Source organism: Callospermophilus lateralis, chromosome 4 (assembly GCF_048772815.1).
Source record: "Callospermophilus lateralis isolate mCalLat2 chromosome 4, mCalLat2.hap1, whole genome shotgun sequence".
Taxonomy (NCBI): domain Eukaryota; kingdom Metazoa; phylum Chordata; class Mammalia; order Rodentia; family Sciuridae; genus Callospermophilus; species Callospermophilus lateralis.
In genome coordinates, this window is record NC_135308.1 from 148,876,820 (window position 1) to 148,898,056 (window position 21,237).

Genomic DNA, 21,237 nt, shown 5'->3' on the forward strand with positions numbered 1-21,237 from the left:
GAGCTTAAAATAGGAAAATCTGGCTAAAAACAGGAAAAGTCTAAGGCAGATAAAATTGATTCCCCACTCAGACTCAAGAATACTAGCCAAAAGGACAGAGTTTTCAAGTACCACTAGAGAGAGTTTGTTTTTAATAAAACTAAAATTTTCTTAAATGTTTTTAAATAAAAAATTTAATGGTATTTATACAGTTTAAAATATTTTTAAGCATGTTTTACTCAGATGATCTTTTTCTTTTGCATATGGTCTAGATCCATGTTACAACTCCAGAAAATCTAAGAGCAGAGCCCAGGAACATGTATTTTAGAAGTTTCTCATTCTGAAAACCATATCAGGGAAGGTGTAAAGGGAATAGGACCAGAAGACAGTGTAATTTGAAGTATGATGGCCAACTAAGACCTCACTTAGAAGGTAATATTTGAATAAAGAATTGAAGGAAGGGCAAATAATAATGATATTTGGGGAAAAGTGTTTCCAGCAGAGAAAACAGCTGATACAAAGGCACCCAGGTAGGAGAATGCCCATTTATTTATTCAAGGATCATTAAGGAGGCCAGGAAGGCTAGAACAGAGTGAGGATATGAAATCAGAAAGGTAAAGGATATGGAATATTATTCAACCATAAAAAGGAAATTATGGCATTTGTTGGTAAATGGATAAAACTGGAGAATATGATACTAAGTGAAATAACACAATCTCCCCAAACCAAAGGCCGAATGTTTTCTCTGATATGTAGATGCCAACACACAATAAGGGGGGAGGGGTGAAGAATAGAAGTTCTTTGGATTAGACAAAGGGGAATGAAGGGAAGAGGGATGGAAATAAGAAAGACAGTAGAATAAATCAGACGTAATTTTCCTATGTTCACATATGAATACATGACCAGTATAACTCCACATTGCATACAACCATAAGAATGGGAAGTTGTATTCCACATAGGTATAATATGTCAAAATATACTCTCTACTGTCATGTATATCTAAAAAGAATTTTCAAAATTTAAAAAGTAAGGTAAAGGGTAGGCTAAATGGTAGGAAAACCTATCTCCTAGGCCTGTAAATGACTTTGGCTTTTATTCCTAGTGGAATGATAAAGCCATATGATTAGAAAAATGAGTTTTTACTTTTTTGTTGATACACATTTTTTTCTTTACACATTTTTATTGGTGCATTATAGTTGGACATAATGATGGAATTTGTTGCTATATACTCATATGTACACAACATAGCAATATAAATTTGACCAATTATCACTCCCCAGCACTTCATCCCTACCTCTTCTCCACCTCTTGGACACTTTCCTCTATTGATCTCCCTTTGATTTTCATGAGATTCCCCACCCATCCCACCTTTCTTTTCCTTTTTCCTCTCTAAGCTTCCACTTGAGAGAAAACATATGACCCTTGACCTTCTGAGTCTGGCTTATTTCACTTAACATAATGGTTTCAAGTTTCATCCATTTCCCTGCAAATGACAATTTCATACTTCTTTATGGATGAATAAAATTACATTGTGCATATTTACACATTTTTTTCTATTTATTCCTCTATTGATGGACATCTAGGTTTGGGTATTGTGAACTGTGCTATTATAAACATGGATATGCATATGTATCACTATAGTATGTGACTTTAATTCTTTAGGATAAATACCAAGGAATGGTATAGATGGGTCATGTGGTGGTTCATGCATAGTTTTTTAAGGAACCTCCATACCAATTTCCATAGTGGTTGCTCTAATTTAAAATCCCATCAAACAGTGCAAAAGTGTTCCTTTTTCTCCACATCATCTCCAGTAGAAAAAATTAGTGTATAAAGGGTCGTCTTATAAACACACACACACACACACACACACACACACACACACTGGAAAGCAACAGAACTTGTTTAATAAATAACAAAAGTAAAAACTGCAAGTGGGTCTGAGAATCTTAACTAAGTAGGTCTACACAATACCTAACATATAACTTTAAGTAAGTATTTGATAAATATCTATAGAATAAATGAATAGTGATAATCCGTCCTTATCTGTGGGTCTATGAGACCCCCGGTGGATGCATTGTATATAAGCACTGCAATACTGCAACAAATTGATCTGATAATCAAGACACCCACAAATTCACCAACATGCAGATAGTACATACAGCTAAGCAAAGGGATGATTCACACTCAAGGTGGGATGGCATCAGAAAGGCATGAGATTGAAAACTTATAAATTATTTCTAATATTTTCATATGGAGGTTGACTATGGTTAACTGAAACTGGAAAGTGAAACTGTAGAGAAGTGGGAACCTTCTGTATAACAGAAAACACAGCCTTTCTCAAAAGATTTCTGGTCATTCTTGTAGATACCAAATAGATATTTCCATTTCCCATTTTAGACTGATTACTCTATGTTTTGTGAGTCACTTTTGAAACTTTTTCTCTTTTGTTTGAGAGCCACACAGTTTTTAACAGTCTATCTTTTAAGCTTAGGTTTTCTTGGGTTCTAGCTTTAAAAATGTATTCATTATTCATAATCAAACTGACTCTGCTTTATTCTTACTAAGTAAAGAACTATGTATATTTTCATCCCCAAATCTATTTTGTTCTGAAATCTAGAGCCCAGGCTATTGACTGTCAATGAAAATTCTAAAAGCGACAAATCTACTTCTTCCACTACACAAAGTAAATGTACTTTCTTTATCCTCATTTTGGTTTCTATATTAGCCAATATGCTCTTTCTGGTTAAGAGAAGTATTTGCTTTTAAATTATTTTGGTGATAAATAATGCCATGGATGGCTTAACAAATCTGTATTTAGCCTTTGGTATTAGTACTTCTTTTGCTTGATAACAGAATGTTATAAAAGCATTAATTTTTATAGTTAACAGAAAAATGACATTCTTTCAACCAGTGGCAGTAGGACTTTTCTACAGGCATAAAAAAAATCAACTTTGTCTACTACAGACAACTGCAAATATTTTTTCTATCATATCATGTTATTTTCTCTTTTTAAAAATACATATAAGAATTCTGAAGTCATATGTAAAAACATTACCTTACACGGCTAAAAGCCTTTCCTATAAACCAAATCATTGATAGATAAACATCAGAATAAAATACATTTAAAAGATTATTTATGGTAGCATAAATTAAGCTAGTCATAAGATTTACCAAATGAATAGTCTACTTCCTTTTCTTTCTGATACATCCAAGTTTTGCGGTGAAACTGCGTAAAGCAGAACTAATTACATAAGTTTATATTTAAACTATGTTAATTTGTAGTGTAATCAGTTTCAATGAGAAAGATTTGATTTCTTGTTACTTTTTTTCAGGGTATTAATTAAAATAGGATAGAACTGAGAGACTAGAAAATTTGGTCACTCAGTTTAGCAGTTTGCTCAGATTGAAAAAATAACAATGAAAACTCCAGGGTTAAGAATTTATAATGAGGCTGCTAGACAGAGAAGACAGACCAAATTAGCTTACCACTTGAACCATTTTGAGATATCTGGCATATCTTGGATCCTTGGCTACAGTTAAGATATTTTCTGATGACACTTCACTTTCCTGTGGTCCAGAGTCTTGTGTACTGTTCTGCTGTAGAGAGTATTTTGTGTAAATCTTTAGACAATTCACAAAAGGGGTCCATCATGTTACTTAAAAGGGATGTTTCTTTTTATAATTATAAGGCAATAAATATTAGAAAGAATATTCCTAAATTTAAATACCAATAATTTAATTATGGGATATATTTCTAAATATCTATAAACACTTAAATATGACTTCAGAGGAAGCTACATTTAATATCAACAATACAGTATTTCTTAAAATTAAAAAGTATATTCATGGCATTTAAAAAATTTTAATCCTCATTTACTTTTCCCCAGGGTGTTGACATAAAACATGAATTATAGGTGGATATATTATACTTTAGATGAAGCTAGTAAAACTATTTGATCTCTCAATTGTTCAACTCTAACAGTGAATTAATTTCCTAGGTAGCTATGATCTGTACTATTGAAACTCCTCATTTATTAAATTATCTTATTCTGAGGGTATGTGCCTTCTAAATTTTTTAGAAAAAAATGCGTAGAGATTTTGTGGGAGAAAACTCAGCTTCTCAGACAAAATTATTTGGTTTTGTATATTTCAGTTATAGATGGAAATATTATTATCAATGGCAACAATGTCCACAGAATGGATAAGATTAAATACTATTTACATGAGAAATACTGGGGAATGGTCCTTTATACAAGGATGCTTTTGTCCTACAGGCCGTGCTCACTTCGCAGGATATTAACCTAAGCTTGACCATAACAGACCCTCATCATCTCTAAGCACAGGGCTGACTACCTGTTTACTGTACTTGATTTTTTCTTTCAAACTGAACACTTAAAGTAAGATACTTTTGTGACTCTCACTGAGTATCAGCATATAAGTGTTGGGAGGAATTTCTTTAACAAATGAAATAATTTTTAAGTCTCTATAAATATACTAAAATGTAGATAAATCAATATTTTAAAATTTTCATAATCTTAAGAATTTGAATGTCAATTATGTCTTAAGGTTTTCCACAGATATTTCAAATATAAACTGAACCTGTCAAGAACTCTGAAGCAAATAAAAAATCCAAATATCCTTTAGGTTTCTCCTATTATATTTAAAATATTACAAAAGTGAGTGTGGGTATATATATATATGTATTCATTTATAATACAATTAAAAACAAAAAATCCCAAATGCTGTTAATTGAATAAAAAAATTAAAAATAAGATTCAAGGTTTTTTTTTTTTTTTTAATTTTATGGAAAACAAACTCATATAACAGCAGAATGGAGCAGGAGAAGTACATTTCAGCCAGTTTTCAACTCTCAGTTGTTAACTTTTGCTCAATAATCATGGTCTCAACAAGGTTTAATAAAGTAATGTCTTACACATTTGCTACATGAATGACTTATTAAGTCCTCTATCCTGTCTCTCAACTATCCTTCATTTTATTCTTAAATTAATTCCAATCTGTATAACTGATGTCTATTGTAAACAATAAGAGCTGAACCATGAAATTAAATTTGAAGAAAAATCATAATCCAATCCTTGGGTCTTTGACTCATATATAGATTACAGATGGTGATAAATGGATGATTTTTAAGTGCATAATTATCCTTTATCTGATAATTGAGTTGACTATAATATCAATGGAAAGTGTATAAAGCAAAATTTAAGACCATTTCAAAATATTTCATATAAAATATATCAATTAATAACAATGAAGAAGAAAAAAGAAGTTGATTTTAATATTAAGAACATGCTGAACAGTTAGGTGCAGTGGCACATGCCTGTAACCCCAACAACTTGGGAGGATCACAAGTTCAAGGCCAGCCTGGGAAACTTAGTCAAACCCTGCCCCAAAGTAAAATTTAAAATGGGTTGGGGATGTAGCTTAGTGGTAGAGAACTTGCCATGTGTGAGGCCCTGAGTTCATCCTTAGTACAGGAGAAAAGCGTGCTGAACACAAAACTTCGTAATTTTTTAAATCCAAGAAGCCAACAGAAGTTTGTAAATCCTCTAAAATAATTATTATACGATTTTAGAATAAAATTGTCAGAGAGATAACAGGTGATTACTGAAATGCAGCTGTGATTGTTGGTAATGATTTAGAACCTTAAATAGGCAAGGACCGGAAGCTCAGTGGTAGACCGCTTGCCTAGCATTGATTCTCAGCACCACATATAAATAAATAAAAATAAAGTTCTATCAACAACTAAAAAAATTTTTTTAAATAGGCAAGGACCAACACACAACTGCATACAAGTTCTAAAATACATATTACAGATTGCATTCATAATAGCACTTGGAAAATTAATATTCAAAGATAGACAGATACCCTTTAAAAATATCAAATAAACATATAACAACTCTAACCACCAAAGAGTGACTATTGGGTAAATTGGAAATACTTTATTCATATTCTTTATAGATGCCTTCCTTTAGGAAAAAAAATGGCCTACATTTAATTGAGAAAACTTACAAAGTTAAACTTCTGTACAACAGTTGGATCTCCTCTTAAATGTTACATTTATATTCCAGTGCACATAATGAAAGTTATTATATTAATTAAATGAAGGCTAAATTTTCTAATATCTAATTGTTAAGTAAATGATCATCTAATCCATTTCCCTAGCACACAGCCTATCTAAATATAATGGCTCATCTCACAGGGCCTTGTAGCACACATTAATGTGTTCAATGGATTAAACACAGTACTAGTATAGTACAGTGTAGCAGGTGAGAGCTAGGACTCTTGGCACCAGACTTCCTAAGTAAAAATTCTAGCTATTACATAATCATTTGCCCTAAGTACTCAAACTTATTGTAATCCTGTAAAGTAGGACTGTCCTTCAGTATTTGTGAGAAACTGGTCCCAGGATGACTGATGATAATAAAATACATGAATGTTCCAGTTCCTTATATAAAATGACATAGCATTTGCCTATAAACTCCAATATACTTTAACATATTAATTATAATATCTAATACAATGTAAATGTCATGTGAATAATTATTGTGATATTGAGGGAATAATAACAAGAAAAAACTCCATACATGTTAGGTATAGATGTAATATTTAAAATACTTTCAACCTGTAGTTAGATACAAAACTCATGAGTACACAGGATTGATTGTATTTATATTTTATAGATCTTTTGTGAGGCCTGAGTTAATTCTGAAAAGCACTTAAGCATGATTGGCTATACAATGAGCATCCTTTATTAGCTATTAACATTATTATCAACACCATCATGATCTAAAAAATACCCTGTGAAAAGTACCACTCAAAATTTAAGAGCTACAAATCACCGAGGAGTCTTGTTAAAAAGTAAGGTTTTGACAGGGGATAGTGGCTCACGTCTGTAATCTCAGAAACCTAGAAGGCTGAGGCAGGAGGCTGGGAAGTTTGAGGCCAGCCTTAGCAATTTAGCAAAATCCTGTCTCAAAAAAAAAAAAAGACTGGGCATATAGCTCAGTGGTTAAGTGCTCCTGGGTGCAATCCCCAGAACAAACAAACAAATGAGAAAAGTAGATTGATTCATTAGTTAGGTGGCAGAAGATGAATGCCAGGAATTATTGTTAATTGTATTTTGTATGATAAAGTAGAACAGAGGAATTATGAAAAATGTTATGTAAAGAAAATTTTGTCAAAATTTGCTGGGCATAGTGGTGCACGCCTGTAATCCCAGTGACTCGGGAGGCTGAGGTTGAAGATTATGAGTTCAAAGCCAGCTTCAGCAATTTAGTGAGGCCCTAAGTAACTAAGTGAGGCCCTGAATAAAAAATAAAATATATTAAAAAAAAAAAAGTAACTCGAAATGTAGCTCATTGGTTAAGTGCCACTGGTACAAAAAAAAAAAAAAGGTAAAAATTTTCAGAGACGGTCAAGGAATCATAGAGGGGTAAAGGGACACAATGTGTGGGATTCATTTCAGCAAATAACAAAAAAAATAAAGCAAATGTGATAAAATCTTAACTGGTGAATTTAGGAAATGAGCATTTGAGTATTCATTGTATTATTCCATTTCTGTTTAAAATTTTTATAATTTATAAAACACTTATAATTTATAAAAAGTGCATTTCTTAAAAGAACTCAGGAACATTTCCATACTGAATTTGAAAAAAAAAATTATATTCAAGGTTCTTCCAGTCCTGTATTGACTGATTTTCTTTTTTACAGGCAAAGAAAATATTAACTTGGAAGTCCCTCAAAATGACAAAACACAGTAAACTCATTAATTTGTACAATTAACATGTGTTAATAAGTATAATTTAAAAATATAGAAGAAGATATCCTAACCTAATAGAATAAAAAAGTATGCTATGTTAAAAAGAAATAACAAAAAAATTAACAGCTTACTTTTTTCCTCCTCAAACTTCATTTTCTATTTTATAATCTTAACTATTAAAAGTTTAACATTTCTATTTAACTTTTCTCTTTCAACCTGCTACCTAGACCTGTCAGGTTCAACCAAGAAGATTTGCTCATACTTCTTGCCACTTAAATACTTACCTGTGACAACTCTGAAGTGGTTTCAGATTGTGATCCATTTGTGACACTGGACACACTGGACACAAATGTGACATCATCTAGGCCTGGGATAGATGACAACTTTGAAAAGCAAATTAGTGTTGGTACATAAGAATATTCTTAGGTGTATAAATAAACATCAAATTTTCATCAAATTACTGAGAGTTGTTTTAGTTTTAGGCTTATATAAGTTTTATGAGCTCATAAAATCTCAACTCTAATTTTCCAGGTCATGAACTATAGTGAAAGACATTCAAAAATACAATACTTTTGAAGAATTTCCCAAATGTAATTTTGCTTATAACCATTTTTTTCTCAGAAATTATTTTAAAGTGTAGATATTCCTGGTATAAGGACTGAGAACATGGGTTTTGGAGTCAGACTGTCTAAACTCAAGTCCTAGGTCTACCACTCACAGCTGTGTGCCTCAATTTTTCTTACCTATAAATTGGGAATAAAAATATTCACAGGGGCTGGGGTTGTAGCTAAGTGGAATAGTACTTGCCTTGAATGCATGAGGTACTGGGTTTGATCCTCAGCAACATAAATAAATAAATAAATAAATAAATAAATAAACAAACAAACAAATAAATAAAATAGGTATCGTGTCCATCTACAACTAAAAAAAATTTTTTCAAAGAAAATTTACAAAGTTGCAAAATTATTTTTATTTTAAATATTTGTTTAAAAAAGGTGTTCTGTAGCACAATTTAAGCTTTATTTATCTGGGATATGAAAAACTCTTTACATCTTAATGTATGAAACAGCGAGTTTTCCTTTCTTTAAACACTTCTTTAATGTCAAGCACAGTGGTGCATGTCTGTAGTTGCAGCTACTTGGGAGGCTGAGGCAGGAGGACCCCTTTATCCCAGAAATTCAAGGTCAGCCTGGGCAATACAGCAATACGCTATCACCAAAAAAAAAAAAAAAAATTCTTTAAATGTTACTAAAATGCATTGTTTCTGATACATAAAACATGGGTATGATTAACCATTCATTAATGGTTCATAATGAATACCACTTTCTTGCAATTATAACAAATGTTTTAAAAAGCACAATAGCATTGCAACCTAGAACGGTTAAGCATTTCAACCAGAAATAGTTAGGCACTTTAGGTCAGATTTGAAAAATCTAGGTAAACCCTTTTCTGATTTTATACTCGTAATCAATGATTCATATTTGGCAGATGTATGAGTAACTTTGGACATTAATTCTATGGCCATGGAAATAAATAAGGTTAATTTGCCTAGATGGTAACGTAACTTGTGACCTTGAACTCCAACTTTCTGAGAATACCCCAATAAACAAGATACATAGTCATAATAAAAAATAATGAAAATATCAATGGTAATGAGATCTCAAGAAGCAATACTCATTGAGAACTGTTGAGTGATGGCAGTACTTAGTATGGTTGCTACAGCCAAAATAGTTTCAAGTGAGTATGGCTCTAGGAGAATTATCCCAAGCATGTTCAGGACCAAGTAGCCTAAATTTCTAACCCACAGAAATATTCTAAAAGAAACATAGTTGCTGAAGTTCATAGAAGATGTAGAAAGAAGATAGTCTGATTCTTATTCTAAATACGTCATTATTTCTTCTTTCTCAGAAATATTTAATAAATATTTTAGATCATTTTTATAAAACTTAAATTAATTTTAACTAATCATAAAAACATAAAAATTGCACATTTTAATAGGATATTTTTAAAAAGAATAAAGTCACAAAAATATACCAGTGTTTTCTTTATTAACTGGAAAAACATGTACATATGTTACAAATGAAACCAAATTATAACACCATATGCCACTGTTGATGATCTAAATCTTAAAACTTTCAATCAAAACAGTTTTTATTTTCCCCAGATAACTCTTGCAATTTCTGACATCAAATTGTTACTCGTTATTAGCATTTAAGATATTTGTAAATGGAAAACAGTTGATATTGTCTGTAAACTTAGCTCTGGAGACATCTGAAGTTTTATATAACTGTTATTCTACTATTATTAAATGATAACTATTAAAATAATTTTGAATTTTCCATCAAATGAAATGAACTACAAAACAGCTCATTTGTTAACATGATATTTTCATTATGCTTTTGGCTAGTATAATGAAAGAAATCTCAATCCACGTGTACAATTGAAAAGACTCAGTTAATAGTTCATAATGAATAATGAACAACATTTCCTTGAAATTATAATAAATTTTTTAAAAAGCAAAACACTGCACCACTTCACAGATGTAGGAATTAAATTGAATTCACTCCCAAATGCAATTAAAATATGACTGAGAAAACTCGTTTATGTACAGCAAAATTTATATTATAAATTATTCATAAATACAAACCTTTGCATCTAAAATGTTGAGAGTTGTTTCAATTTGTTGGATCCGAAGAGAAAGGTCTGCCAGTTTCTGGAAAAGAGAAATTAGAGACATAGAATATAATTTTTAATTAAAACTATATATAAGAAAAACAAAAGAGATATAAAATAATAGAAGCCATGGCTTACATATTTGTCATTTTTCAATATACTACTATCTTATTTACATGAGTGGGAATGAAAACAAGTATTCTTATTTTTATTAGAATGCCTCATAATTATTTCGTAAAATCATATTCTTTTCAGCTTTATAAAACTAATTACCAAGCATTAAACAATCACTGAAACCAAAATATAAACTCAGCCAAGGATAGTGTCTTGTTCACTGTTGTACTCCAAGTTCCCCAAACACCTGAAGCTCAACTAGGAGCTTAATAATTACATATTGATGAATGAAGGAATTCTTCATAGAAAATAAGAGAAAGAATAAAAATTCACCAAAGAACCTGGAACAAGATCTGCCTTCATAAATTATTGAAATGCATAAGTATATACAATTTGTCCAAAATTCAGGCTTCTCGAGTTTGAAAAATAAAAGGGGATGAAACTGGAAGATAAATTATTTGTGGGGTTGGGGTTGCGGCTCAGCGGTAGAGCGCTCGCCTAGCACGTGCGAGGCACTGGGTTCGATCCTCAGCACACATAACAATAAATAAAGGCACTGTGTCCAGCTACAACTAAGAAAAAATATTTTAAAAAATTATTTATTATTGAAAGAATTTAACGAGAAAAAAAAATTAGAAAGCACTTAAAAGGAAAAAAGAAGCAATCTACCATCAAAATCCAAGATAAACCAGAACAAAAGAGATTAACATGCTCTAATTACTCTGTACAGTTAAATTATCTATAGAGACATATATATGTACACAAATAAAAGATCATATTATGATCCATAAACACATTTATTTAAAACTCCCAATTCAGGGTTGGAGGTGAGACTCAGTAGTAGAGTGCATGGCCCTGGTTTTGATCCCCAATACTACAAAAGAAAAAATAAAATCTCCAATCATAACATTATCATATTCAATCCACAATCTAAGAGCAGATGGCCAGTTTACTAGTTAGCAGATAGTTAGCACAGATACTTCCTGTGATAGTATCAAGCTTCGAACTAATAAGCAGAACTTGAACATCCTGAGAAATGATCATTTCATCTACAATTAGTAGACATAAAATACTGAAAGCAGCATGCAGAGTAGTTAATGGCTTTTTCACAGGACACTTGTATTGTTGTTTTTAGACAGGGTCTCAGTATATTTCCCAGATGACCTCAAATTCCTGGGTTCATGTGATCCTTCTGCCTGAGCTTGCCACGTAGCTGGGATTACAAAATAGCTGGGATTATAGGCATTTGCCAGATATTAGACACTGTCCTCTGTAATTTAAAGCAGTTTTCTTATATTTTGCCTTTAGCAAGATGAGATGTAGATTTGTCAATGTTCCACCCTAGATACCCTAGATGGTAAGGGTGAGAAATGCCTTGGTGGATGGTGGAATGACAACCATGAAGAAACTGCTCTTGAATGATCTTATGAACAGTTGCTTTAATAAGTTAGACTAGCTAGAATGATAGATGAGAGCAATACAAAGTTCAATCTTATTTAATTTGTATTTTGTACTTTGTTCCTGTATCACATCCTTTCTCATACCTGCTACAAAGTGCCAGTTCTACCAAACACTTATTTTTAAGATAAGCATCTTGATATCAACAAAGATATATTCCAGAAATAAAACATCAGAAACTAGTTTTAGTCTAGTTAATAATTTACAATTCATTTGAGAGTTGCTGAGTATGTTAAGAATGATTGTCAAAAAAGATAGGCAACGTTAGGAAACATTATATATTTTTAGATAACACATTTAACATTTGGGACTCTCGAAAAACAGCTCTAGAGAACATATGTAAAACCTTTAATATAAGATAAAAACACAAACTATCACAACAAAAATCTACCCAATGGAAAAAAAAATTCTTTTGTTGATATGATTTTGAGAGTCATTAAACAAAGTTGTTTTGAATCTGGATGAGAAAAAGAGTTCTATTTCTGTTTTTAATCTACCTTTAACTTAAATTTGTCATTTTCCTTTTAGTTTGAAAAAAAGTCATAGTAGTAGGACCTACAACTCTGTCATCAGAGAAATCACAAATTTTTATTACAATATTTGCAAATTTATCATTTTTTGAAATTAAGGTTATCAGACATGGTGATTATATAATTTAATGCTTTGATAAAGAGCCTACTACTATATTGTGTTTTCAACATATATAATTGGTTTCTTTTGTAATCCTTCACATTTTATCTATTTAAAAATAGATTGTCAAAGAGTCCATGGCACAATTAAAAATCTCTGCTTTCCAAAGAGAATTTAGCACATGATTTTGAGTCAATTCCAGTGTGATTACTGCTATAATATACATAAATACATACCTTTTAGAGAGTCGCTGTCACTTGTGAAAATATAACTGTCTTCATTAATGGGTAGCTGTTTCATTAATGTTTGTGCCTTCTGCATTTCCCTTCTAAAGCCACAGACCACTTTAAAGCAGGTTTCTCAAACTTTGGTTCTATTGACATATTGGGATGGATATTTTTTTGTTGTGGAGGATCCCTCCCCTGCACTATAGGATGTGTAGTAGAATCTCTGGTCTCTTATTCACTAAATGCCACTAGCACTTTTCCATTATGATAATCAAAAGTACTCCAGACAATCCCAAATGGTCCCTGATTGAGAACCACTACTCTGAAGTAAGGATGACTATGGATAAAATGTAAGTAACATGATCAGGGACAATACGTATCTCCATTTCTGAAAGTTTTAGCAAGAAAAATGAAAAAGTAACAGTCTTTCCCATCTATTTAACCATTATCTTATTTTTATGAGAATTTGAAACAAACTTGAAATGCCTTGGTTTGGGATAACAGGAATTTACAAGGCACCTGAAATTTGTCAGATATGCTGAAAATGTCTTGATTTATTACTTGCATATTTCTAAGGTAGCACATTTATTAAAGGGAAAAAAGAAGACATGAGGAAGAAGTATGGAGCAACTAGATGAATATGGAAACAAAAATGAAACATTGACTTTTTTATTTTTATTTTTTGTAATTGTAGATGGGCAGAATGCCTTTATTTTATTTGTTTATTTTTATGTAGTGTTGAAGATCGAACCCAGTGCCTCCCACATGCTAGGCAAGCGATCTACAACTGAGCCTCAGCCCTAGCCCTAAAACATTGACTTTTGTGATTATGAAATATCCAGCTTTTATATCCAATTCTCTAAAAGAGAAAAACAGTATTTTAAAAACAATAAATCTTTTGATATATCCCATTGGGTTGTATATAACAACAACCTAGAAGCCAGAAAGGGAAACAATAAATGGCTTTTATTAAGCTCCATCTGAAACTTTAAATCAGGCAGTTATAACATAGGTAGCAGCAAATGAGATTCTATACAAAACATTATCTGGTTGAAAGTCTAAGTAGGTTAAAAATTGGACGTAAGATAAGCACCGTAATTTTTTTTTTAAGATAATGTGAGAATACTCAGCACTTTTTTCTGTATTTAAAAATTTTAGAAAAAATAAATTTTTTAAATATTAAAAAATGATTTAAACTCCAGTATTCTAAGCATAATAAGTCTGAGTCAAAATAGCAGTTCTGAATCTCCTGTTTATAAAGTATCTTTGACTTTAAAACTCACTGTAAGATTGTCTCAGGTTTACCTGCAATAGGATGGAATTTGTACCAATGGCCCACCATTAAGATTTCACTGACCAGGTTAAGAACAGAAAAGCTTGGTGAGGATTTGTGAAGGAAGAAGAGATGACCCTAAGGAACTTTGAAATTTGGATCTAATTCAAATATTTCCTTTCCTTGTCCTCTAATCTCATCATACAGAAGAGTTACAGAATATCCTAGTATGCAAAAAGTTGTCAAAAAGTTGTGTTCTTCACAGTTATAGTTCTGTATTCTTCTCTTTATATTAGAGAACTCTAAAACCAGTATAAATGATGAAAAAAAAAGAGTCCTAGAAATTTGTTTCAAATTTCATTCCAGTTTGAGTTTAGCTATCATTGAAGTTGTTACAGTTTGGGTTTAATTCAAATCAGATCATGTGGGAGAAAATTCATCTAATTCACTTCCAGTTTAAGACATATCAACTGAAGTTCATTTTTATTGTTGTTTTTGAGGGAAAAAGTCATTTGGGGTCTTAAAATTTTAACAAAAACAGACTACATACCTAATGGGTGCTATGAATAAATTAAAAATTATTTCAAAACATCACACTGACTTTAACTTCAAAGAATGGCACTTTACATTTGAATGAATATATATATATATATATATATATATATATATATCTTTAGAATTTATCACATCAAAAAAGACATCAAACCAAATGGACATGGCATAGCAAAAACATGAATCTGAAAAATAGATTTTGAAATATAAAAATTATGAAATTATGATTATGAAATAAAAATGATGCAAACATGATTGTTATTCAGATCAGAAAGTGCAACCCAAGACAAGAATGAGGCATTTCTGGCTTTTCCAGTTAGAAGATATGTTGGAAATCCAGTTTTGCTATTTTCTATCTGTGGCAAATTATTTTCTATCTATGGCAAATTAGAGCCGCTGGTGCAGGTACAAATGTAAGGTACTTGGATATCTGCTGAATGATAAATGACTTAAGCAAACGATTTAAAACTCTTTATATCTTAGTTTCCATATCTGTAAAAGAGGTATGACTAAATTGCTCTCAAAGGGCCAGACAACACAGGTAAAGCACTTACTAAAATTCCTAGCACAGAGTAAGCATGTGATAAATATTATTATCTCACCATCTACAATTGACATAAATATTCAAGCTGCTAAAATGTGAATTGTAAAGAATGAGTTATAATCAACCTCAGATTATCATACATAAAGAAGAAGAAGGTTAGAGACTAACAAGATAGTAGAATGGGACTTTGAAGCACTCATCTACCTGCAGAAACATCGATTTGATAAACTATTCCCATATGAACATACCTTTACAAGATAGGGAAGTCAGATAAGAGTATAGTACCCGAGTGTAAAAAGGCACACAGAAGGTAGGAAGAACAGTTTTCGCATCACCATCTTTACCTTCTGCCCAGCCCTAGAAGTACAGCATGGAGAGGAATGTTTTCCAATTAGAAGGAGGAGAGAAAAGTAAGCATTAGACTTTGCTTACATTTCTTTTTATTTTTTGACTACACACAGGGTCAACCTTAGTAAATGTGGCACTATGCAAGCCTCCATAGTTCCAGAGTCTTGGTCAGGACCCAAAGAATACCGGAAAAAGGAATTCTTGCACACTGTTGGTAGGAATATGTTAGTAAATTTTTTGGAAAACAATATGGATTTCTTAAAAACAGTGCTTCATATGACCCAGCCATTCTACTACTGGGTGTATATTCAAAGGATGTAAAATGAGTATATAGAAGAGATATCTGCACTTACAATGTTGATTGCAGCATTATTCACAATAGCCAAGTTACAGAATCAACCTAAGTATGCATTAACAGATGAATAAAGAAAATGTAATATTCATATATAATGGAATGCTATTCAGACTTTAAAAAGGAAATACTGTCATTTGTTATAAGATAGATGAACCTAGAGGATATTATGTTAAAAAACAATAAGTCAGGCACAAAAAGGCACATATCACATGATCTCATTTGTATGTGGAAGACTAAAAAAAGTTGAACTCAGACATTAAAATGGTGATTACCTGAGGCTGAGGGAACTGAGGTAGGAAGACTGGGAAGAAGTTAATCAAAGCATACAAAATTCTAGTTAGAAGTAATAAGTTCAACAGATCTACTATAGGTGATGACTGCAAGTAATAACATTACATTGTATCCTTGAAAATTGCTAAGAGAATAGCTTATAAGTCTTCTTATCACAAAAAACTTAGTAGTATGGGAAGAAGTTCATTTATTAAATAGCTTGATGTAGCCATTCCACAACACATTAAAAATTTGAAAACATCATGTTATACATCATAGAAATATTCAATTTATATTGTCAATTAAAATAAAGGATAAAAGGCCACAGACTACCCTTACACTTGTTTGTTCAACAAACGTTTCTCTTGAGTTCAAGGAAATACTAAAAAACAGTGACACAGCTAAAATAGTGTGGGAAAGTTGAGGGAGGAACAATAAGAGGTTAAAGAGTGAATAGACAAAACAGTCCTAAAATGCATTTGGAAGAATAGAAGACCCAGAATGGCCAAAGCAATTCTAAGCCAAAAAAGCAATGCTAAAGGCATTGTAATACCTAACTTCAAATTATACTCCAGAGCTATAGCAACAAAGCATGGTACTGGCATGAAAACAGATCAATGGAACAGAACAGAAGACAAGACATAGAAACCCACACATCTACAAGTCACCTGATCCTTGACAAAAGTGTCAAAAACATACACTGGAGAAGACAGCCATTTAAAAAAATGGTATTGGGAAAACTGGTTAACCATATGCAGAAGAATGAGACTAGACCTTTACCTCTTTTCCTTGCACAAAAGTCAACCCAAAATGGATCAAAGACCTAGGAACTAGAGCAGAACCTAAAAACAGGTAAGGTCAAGAAACTATGCAACTCCTAAAAACATATGGCTGCAGGCTATCAATTATCCTATCTCATTTTTGTCATGGTGAAAATGCAGAGGAAATTTTGATAAATCGACAAAAATAACAGCTGGAATTCTATGCAAGTAAAAAATGGTCTTGCTGTCTCCATGCAATTTTTAGTTATAGTAACACACCTAACAAAAACTAATTGCTAAGGCTTTACCTTATATAAGACAGAATGTTCCAATGGCTCACCTGTGAATTACCTAAAAGTCCCATGATTCTTTTTCTTAAGTTCAATTTCAACTATGTTTTTCCTTTTCCTCCCCATTCTCTTTTTTTTGACTATTTTATAAGACAGGGAGAGTCCCTGGATCTAGTACTTCCTTAACTTGGTATTTAACACTACTTCACAAGTCATTTGCAGAAGACATTTTTATTTCCATAATGATATTTGATGTCAACATTGTGTTTTTAGGCTATCTCACCCTAGCCGCCTTTTATGTCAACAAAATGTAAGATAATTTTAATACAAACTATGAATATTTTAAATTAGGATTTTAAAATGTCAATTTGGGGAGGAGAATGAATAACAAAATTCAAAATTAAAAAATGTTTTAACTGTGAAATTTTGGATTTTCTTTTATTCTCTTTAATCACAAGAAACTTGAGTTAACTCACAAAGGCCTCTAGAATACTCTCATTCAGCAGAGGTAGGGAGCAGAATTGGATGGTAAGGAGTCATAGAGAAGCTAAGGATTGACATGAGCCATGTGAATACATAAAGACTATGATTCTTGTTTTACTCCATTTTTTCAACCTAAAAATTCTAAGGTGATTTCTAGGCTATTTGAGAAATCAGTTATCACAATACCTACCTCCTCACAAACTGTAGAAAAACGGTTGAGGAATTGTACAGTATGCACCACAAACTGATTTAGAAATGCCACCGTTCTTTTCTGTTGAATAGCTGGCACCTGTGTTTTGTAAAAACAAACATGATTCACACAAATGTACACCTTGCAATGTTTGGGGTATTTGGACACCATAACGGGGCACTTTGCTGTGTGATATGAATTTCTTGGAGGACTGAGAATAATCGTTAACTTTTTTTCCAAAGCCATGGGTGGAATGTCAGAAAACGACAGAGGCTCTGTAGAAAAGTTTTAGAAGGGCCTCTAGATTCGAATGTTTGTAGGAACAGACACACACACCAACTGGAGGGCCCGCTGGAACAAAAAAAAACAAAACGTAAGAATCAGAGGTCACAACAGGTCTGTGTCTCCAGGGGATCAACCTTGGGCAGAGAGACACTTGACAAGGGATGAGAAGGCGGGAGAGGTGCGTTATCCTCTTAATTGGTTCAGGAAGGACCCCCTTTCAGGCTGAGCTTTGAGGTTCTCTTCTTAGGTCAGCAGAAGACAGGGTCAGGGTGGGGCCTGTAGAGGTGGCCTCTCCCTGGTACCCGGGCGTCCCTTCCCCAACCTCCCCCGCCGATGGCCGGAAGTTCAGCTGCGTCTTTTACAAACCTTGGTCAGGTCTATGCCTGACCCCATGAGTGGAAGCCCATCTTCATCCATCTCCGCAGCGGGCGGGGGACCCAGAGCTCACCCACAAACCCCTCCCAGATGTACCCCGCCCAACCCGGTAACTACGCCCGGAGCCTCGCCGAGTCCCCGCCTCCCGGGCCTTTCTGTCGGAAGGAAACGCCTCTCCCACCAATCACTCTGCGGCTCCAGGAGAGCCCGCCCCTTCGCTCGGTATTCTGGGGTTTGTAGTTTGTGGTTCGCATTGTGACGTCAGCCTGGAGGAGCGCTGTGAAGGATCAGGAGCGCGGCTGCAATTGTAGTAGTAAGATCTTAAAAAACGGAGGTGGAGGCTAAGTAAAAGAAAAAAGAGGTCGGGAATTGCATCCACTTGAGGTTTTCCCTGCCTAGTCTTGTCATATAATTAACTCTGTCATTCATTTAACATTTTAACATGTTCAAGCCTTACAGTTCACCTTGAAGGGGGGAGGGTCCCTCCACCGCTGATTAAGGAGATGACTGACATACCTCTCCCAGCTTTCACATCCCTCCTCTTTTTTTTTTTTTTTTTTAACTGAAGGTCAGCTACTACTTAACATACTGCTTAACATTGTGGGAAATGCAAAAATTGGTCAGAGCGAGCTTGCTGCTCTGGAAACGTTTATGCTCTGAAGGAGGATATAAGACCTATATATTCTCTTTAAAATATGAAATAATAAAGTTATGCTAATGTTGAGGCACAAAGCTATGGAAGTGGTTGCTATCCAAAAAGGCATAACAGTGACCTGGAGAGATCTTTACACCTGGAATTTGGAGATCTTGGTTCAGATTTTAAATGTGTAGTTTACCAGCTTTATGATCCAGGATAAGTCAACTGACCAAAAGTTGGAAACCCTTCTATATAGCAATCGAGATGCTGAGTACTGAAAAGATTGAGGATAATCTCCGCCTTCCAGAAATGTATAGTGTAGAGAATACATGCAGAATTTTGATTTGCACTATCTAGACAGACATGCAAACAAAACTGTAAAGATGATACAAGCATCCACATGGATGCAAAGTGCTATTGTACTATAGATAAAAAGCACTTCCAGGTGAGCTGAGGAAACCAGAGAAGGTAGACTTAAGCAGCTTCTTGATGATAAGGCGTGTTAAGCAGACAATTTGGGATGGATTTTTGTACAAAGGCACAGAGGAATGGTATGGAGGACAAAGGGAAAGCTGGTAGTGTCCAAACAAAAGAGCTCAGAAATAGAGAACAGCAGGAAAATGAGGCAGGAGAAGTAGAGATTTAAAAAAAAAAAAAAAAAAAAAAAAAAAAAAAAAGTTCATTAAAGGCCTTTTTTGTCAGATTTTATACAATAACTTCATGTTTCTCTAAATGTGATCCATGGGCCAACTGCATCAGTTATTTGTGAGTGCTTCTTAAAATGCACATTCCTGAGACTGACTTCAGATAAACTGGATTAGGATCTCTGTTGGATGGGCTTAGAAATACGCATGTTAACTAACCCCAACCCCTGTGGTTATTCTGAGCCCGAAAAGTTGAACATTCTTTTTATAGGTTATGGGAGTCATTTAAAAATTTTTGAGCAGAGGAGTGACATGATACAGACTTGTTGAAAGGCTAGCAGTGCCTGGGACAGAGATGTGTAACAAATAGTGCAAACAAAAAAGTTGAGAGTCAAATTGTATGTGTAGAAATGGGAGGTTGAAGTGAGGAAGGATAGATTGAGGAATAGTTTTAAATACACCTCTCTTCATGTCTATGACTAGTTGAACTTCCTTGAATATTTTATTGTTGTCTTTCAACAAACACCTATTGGTCACCTTCCATTTTCTATGTACAGGCATACTTCAAACACATTGTGCGTATCCTTTCAAATTGCTGCATTAAAACAAATATCACAATAAAGCATGTCAAACAATTTTTAGTGTATATAAAAGTTACACTTTTACTATCCTATAGTTTAACTGTGCAATAGCATTATGTCCAAAAATGTACATCTTAATTTTAAAATTTAATAATTGCTAAAATATGCTAAGGAACACCTGAATTTTCAGCAAGTCTTAATCCTTTTTGCTGGTGGATGTTCTTGTCTTGAGGTTGATGGCTACTGACTGATTAGGGTAATAGCTGCTAAAGATTAGAGTGACTGTGACAATTTCTTAAAACAACAATGCAGGTTGACACATATTTTCACAAAACATTTTTCAGTAGCATGTTTGATAGCACTTTTCTCACAGTAGATCATCTTTCAAAATTGGCACCAGTCCTCTCAATCAGTGCTGCTGCTGTATCAACTGTTTTCATAATACTTAAAAAAAAATCTCAAGAAACCATTTTCTTTGGTTATCCATGAGAAACAACTCTTCATCTGTTGATTTGATCAGAAGATTGAATAATTCAGTCTTGAGGCTACATTTCTAATTTTAGTTCTCTTGTTATTTCCACCATAGTAGTTACTTTGTTCAAGTCTTGAACCTTCTCAAAGTCATCTCTGAGGGTTGGAATCAAGTTTCAACTCTCCATTATTTTTTTCCCTCAGAATCAAACCCAGTGCTAGGCAAGCGCTCTCCACTGAGCCACAACCCCAGCCTTCCTTTAAAGCTTTGAAGCAAGGCAGTGACTTCTCCTCTTTAGGTATGAAGTCGTATGGCA

At 33.2% G+C, this 21,237-nt stretch overlaps 1 protein-coding gene across 2 annotated transcripts in view; it reads right to left on the reverse strand.

Moving 5' to 3' along the window:
• Washc3 (WASH complex subunit 3) overlaps nucleotides 1-18,724 on the reverse strand; it is a 43,634-nt gene extending 24,910 nt beyond the window's left edge. Inside the window, exons 1-5 of one of the 2 annotated variants that reach the window (XM_076855026.1) lie at nucleotides 18,579-18,724; nucleotides 17,928-18,026; nucleotides 10,407-10,472; nucleotides 8,044-8,142; nucleotides 3,469-3,576 (exon numbers count right to left, since the gene is read on the reverse strand). In XM_076855026.1, coding sequence (XP_076711141.1) covers nucleotides 3,469-3,576; nucleotides 8,044-8,142; nucleotides 10,407-10,472; nucleotides 17,928-18,026; nucleotides 18,579-18,629 — 423 coding nt within the window. In that variant the 5' untranslated portion in view covers nucleotides 18,630-18,724. Of the gene's footprint in view, nucleotides 1-3,468; nucleotides 3,580-8,043; nucleotides 8,143-10,406; nucleotides 10,473-17,927; nucleotides 18,027-18,578 lie in introns of both variants that reach the window. The other variant, XM_076855025.1, reaches the window with a different exon arrangement.
• Nucleotides 18,725-21,237: the final 2,513 nt, after the last annotated feature.